The 4,745-nt window shown below is 42.4% G+C and overlaps 1 protein-coding gene across 1 annotated transcript in view; it reads left to right on the forward strand.

The window, feature by feature from the left end:
• The window catches only part of LOC117451749 (NACHT, LRR and PYD domains-containing protein 14-like), a 69,038-nt gene extending 64,390 nt beyond the window's left edge, over positions 1 to 4,648 (forward strand). The window contains exon 17 of the mRNA XM_071203912.1: positions 4,645 to 4,648. Coding sequence (XP_071060013.1) covers positions 4,645 to 4,648 — 4 coding nt within the window. The remainder of the gene's footprint in view (positions 1 to 4,644) is intronic.
• Positions 4,649 to 4,745: the final 97 nt, after the last annotated feature.

Raw genomic sequence — 4,745 nt, forward strand, 5'->3', positions numbered from 1 at the left:
AACACTTTCATGATCAATCATTATAAAACATATCATATATATTATTCTGAAATGGACCAATCTGCACAACGACTACTTTCACTGTCTTTCACTATATTTAGATGAGAATACTTTATACTTTCACTTGAGGAACATTTTGAATGCTTTTACTGTAACAGAGTATTCCTACACTCTGGTACTTCTACTTTCACTAAAGTACAAGATCTGAGTACTTCTACTTTCACTCAAGTACAAGACCTGAGTACTTCTACTTTTACTCAAGTACAAGATCTGAGTACTTCTACTTTTACTCAAGTACAAGATCTGAGTACTTCTACTTTTACTCAAGTACAAGATCTGAGTACTTCTACTTTTGCTCAAGTACAATATCTGAGTACTTCTACTCAAGTACAATATATGAGTACTTCTACTTTTACTCAAGAACAAGATCTGAGTACTTCTAGTTTTACTCAAGTACAAGATCTGAGTACTTCTACTTTTACTCAAGAACAAGATCAGAGTACTTCTACTTTTACTCAAGTACAAGATCTAAGATCTGAGTATTCTACTTTTACTCAAGGAGTACTTACCAAGTGAGTACTTCTACTTTTACTCAAGTACAAGATCTGAGTGCTTCTACTTTTACTCAAGTACAAGATCTCAGTACTTCTACTTTAACTTAAGTACAAGACCTGAGTACTTGTACTTTTACTCAAGTACAAGATCTGAGTACTTCTACTTTTACTCAAGAACAAGATCAGAGTACTTCTACTTTTACTCAAGATCTGAGTACTTCTACTTTTACTCAAGAACAAGATCTGAGTACTTCTACTTTTACTCAAGTACAAGATCAGAGTACTTCTACTTTTACTCAAATACTAGACCTGAGTACTTCTCCCGCCTCTGAAGATGGACCTGTTCCCTGAGAAAATATTTTCTTTGTAAATGTCATTGCCGACATACACTTTTGAAAGTGTCCTCCCGAGTCGAGGCGGTGGGAGCGAAGCATGCTCGATGCAGATATGATATCATACACTTTGTGAGCAGTGGTCGGACTGTTCTACCTTTTGAACCGAACGGTCTGAAGCTCTGTGAAGCCCTCGTGTCCGGGAGTCATGACGACAGGGCTTCTGGTTTGATAGTTGATACATCTCCCAGACATCTGAAAGCCACTCAGTGGAGTCCCCGCCCGGAGGCCTGACCGAGTGTCCTCCAGCGGGGAGCTTGTCTCAACAGTCAACCTGAAGGCAGCGTAATGGAGCGTGTGGTCAGAGGGGACGATATCCAGACTGAGCCTGGAGGGAACATCCAAACAGCGCCGGCCAACGTTAGAGCGGAGTCCAATGTGTGTGTGTGTGTGTGTGTGTGTGTGTGTGTGTGTGTGTGTGTGTGTGTGTGTGTGTGTGTGTGTGTGTGTGTGTGTGTGTGTGTGTGTGTGTGTGTGTGTGTGTGTGTGTGTGTGTGTGTGTGTGTGTGTGTGTGTGTGTGTGTGTGTGTGTGTGTGTGTGTGTGTGTGTGTGTGTGTGTGTGATGCAGGCAGGAAGCCGCGAGGCAGTCCATCAGAAAGCCGAGGTGACACTCCATCGTTCTTCTGGCATGTTTATTGTGCTTTTCTCCAAAGGCCGATTTGTAGCACGCCACATGTCGGACAGCGTCTCTCCCGGGAGTTTTGCTATTTTTATTCAGCTTATGGAGGCTTTCTCTGAGCCCTAATACGGTACGTGGTCTTAAGGCCCGAGGAAGGAAGACGCACTTGAATAATTAAGAAAAAGTAGTCCTCATTTAAAGGGACCATTTGAAAAGGGCGGTAACTATTTGGAAACATGTCAGTTCACACAGCTCAACAACATCTATTCCTTTTCAAGCTGAATGTGAAATGTTAAACAAAGTACTATTATTATTATGCAAAACCCTCTTCTTCATGTCTCTTCTTCATCAACATGTGTCCCCTCTTCTTCATGTCTCTTCTACATCAACATGTGTCCCCTCTTCTTCATGTCTCTTCTACATCAACATGTGTCCCCTCTTCTTCATGTAATGTCTCTTCTACATCAACATGTGTCCCCTCTTCTTCATGTCTCTTCTACATCAACATGTGTCCCCTCTTCTTCATGTCTCTTCTACATCAACATGTGTCCCCTCTTCTTCATGTCTCTTCTACATCAACATGTGTCCCCTCTTCTTCATGTCTCTTCTACATCAACATGTGTCCCCTCTTCTTCATGTCTCTTCTACATCAACATGTGTCCCCTCTTCTTCATGTCTCTTCTACATCAACATGTGTCCCCTCTTCTCCATGTCTCTTCTACATCAACATGTGTCCCCTCTTCTTCATGTCTCTTCTACATCAACATGTGTCCCCTCTTCTTCATGTCTCTTCTACATCAACATGTGTCCCCTCTTCTTCATGTCTCTTCTACATCAACATGTGTCCCCTCTTCTTCATGTCTCTTCTACATCAACATGTGTCCCCTCTTCTTCATGTCTCTTCTACATCAACATGTGTCCCCTCTTCTTCATGTCTCTTCTACATCAACATGTGTCCCCTCTTCTTCATGTCTCTTCTACATCAACATGTGTCCCCTCTTCTTCATGTCTCTTCTACATCAACATGTGTCCCCTCTTCTTCATGTCTCTTCTACATCAACATGTGTCCCCTCTTCTTCATGTCTCTTCTACATCAACATGTGTCCCCTCTTCTTCATGTCTCTTCTACATCAACATGTGTCCCCTCTTCTTCATGTCTCTTCTACATCAACATGTGTCCCCTCTTCTTCATGTCTCTTCTACATCAACATGTGTCCCCTCTTCTTCATGTCTCTTCTACATCAACATGTGTCCCCTCTTCTTCATGTCTCTTCTACATCAACATGTGTCCCCTCTTCTTCATGTCTCTTCTACATCAACATGTGTCCCCTCTTCTTCATGTCTCTTCTACATCAACATGTGTCCCCTCTTCTTCATGTCTCTTCTACATCAACATGTGTCCCCTCTTCTCATGTCTCTTCTACATCAACATGTGTCCCCTCTGTGGAAAGAGACTCTGAAAGTTTCAGGAACAAAGATTCTCTCTCTTTTTGATCCATTTCTATAAAAACCTGTCTGAAAATGAGCTGATCAGATTTTGGCCACTTTATGATGTCATAACGATGTTTTGTCTTGGTAACCATTAGCCAATCAGCAACCAAGATAACCAGCACTTTGGAAGCAGGGCTGAAACAGAGGGGATTATGGGTAATGCTGCAATGATCTGTTTGGTGTTTCAGCCAATCAGAGACAGGCTCTGGATATATCTGAGGCCTGTGATATATTGATGAGAAACAGAATAATAGGGGATCTTTAAAATAAAGAAAGAGTTAGGCAATTACAAGTTACTGATGTTTTTAATGGAAACACTGACAGGTCGTTGTAATGGGTTTCTTGCTACTGAGTCCCAGAGCTTTCCCCCAGTGTGTTCTGGTTGCTAGGTGTCTTCCAGGACATGCTACTGGCTGAGGAGGAAAAGGCTGGGTTCGTCCTGAGGCATGCCAACTGCTGGCAATCTGAGCAGAAACCCAGTGAACCCTAAATGATGTCAGTAATGAGTACAACAAATGCTATATGCAAACTGTGAGCCTTAGATATTGGGACATCCATTGTGAGCTTTTGCTGTCAATCAAAGAAAGTGACTCAGCTATGTTGGACGGTTGTGTCATACAACTTAACTATCATTCTGTACCATTACTATTTCACGTGTTTATCCATTACAAAGTGTAACTGAGATGTAGAGGAAAAGGTATGGTCCTTCCTGAGGCCTGCCAACTGCTGGCAATCTGCAAAGATAACCTACTGCACGGTCACATGACTTCACGTCACCACCGCTAAGCCAAAGGAGGCTAATGTTGGGCTATAAAGGAACTACAGCACGGTCACATGACTTCACGTCACCACCGCTAAGCTAAAGGAGGCTAATGTTGGGCTATAAAGGAACTACAGCACGGTCACATGACTTCACGTCACCACCGCTAAGCTAAAGGAGGCTAATGTTGGGCTATAAAGGAACTACAGCACGGTCACATGACTTCACGTCACCACCGCTAAGCTAAAGGTGGCTAATGTTGGGCGTGATGACGTTTAGTCGTCTCATTTAGACACTTGTTAACAACTGCTGTATTTTATGCTGTGTAGAACAAAATGTAAAAATCTCCTCAGCTTATGTTAACCACAAACCAATAAGACATTCAAAAAACGTTGAGACTAGGGATCCCAGACGTGCCACAATGCCGACTCACTTCAAGGACTCATTCCTGCACCTATGACACCGACTGCTTCTGCTCTGCGCTGAGCTATAAACAGTCACACCAGTCGCTCTTTTGCTGTGTTTCTAACAAAGTAGCCGCTCAAGGACTGTTTTCTGTAGTTTTTAAACCACAATTGCTGTTAGTACCAGGAAGTGTTGCCGAATCAGGACTGAAATCTTAGGGGGTTTTAACTTTAAAGTAATGGGGCAACACGACTTTGTTAAATACACATTTGCGTAAATCAATTTAAACCTAAGCGTTGCATCCTCCTATGTGTCTTTTAACTGTCCTCTGCTCAGTGTGACGGCTTTATTGTTCAGATATCAGGTCAGAACATGAAATCGTGTTGTAACTGTTATGCTGTGTTCGTTATTCTCGCGTCCAGGTAAGAAGCTTAAAAGGGAGGCTAAATGGAGTCTCTGAGAAGGTTCAAAATTGGTACTTTAATTAATAAAAAGCGCGGTAATGTTACAAGCAGGATATTGT

Source organism: Pseudochaenichthys georgianus, chromosome 8 (assembly GCF_902827115.2).
Source record: "Pseudochaenichthys georgianus chromosome 8, fPseGeo1.2, whole genome shotgun sequence".
NCBI lineage: Eukaryota > Metazoa > Chordata > Actinopteri > Perciformes > Channichthyidae > Pseudochaenichthys > Pseudochaenichthys georgianus.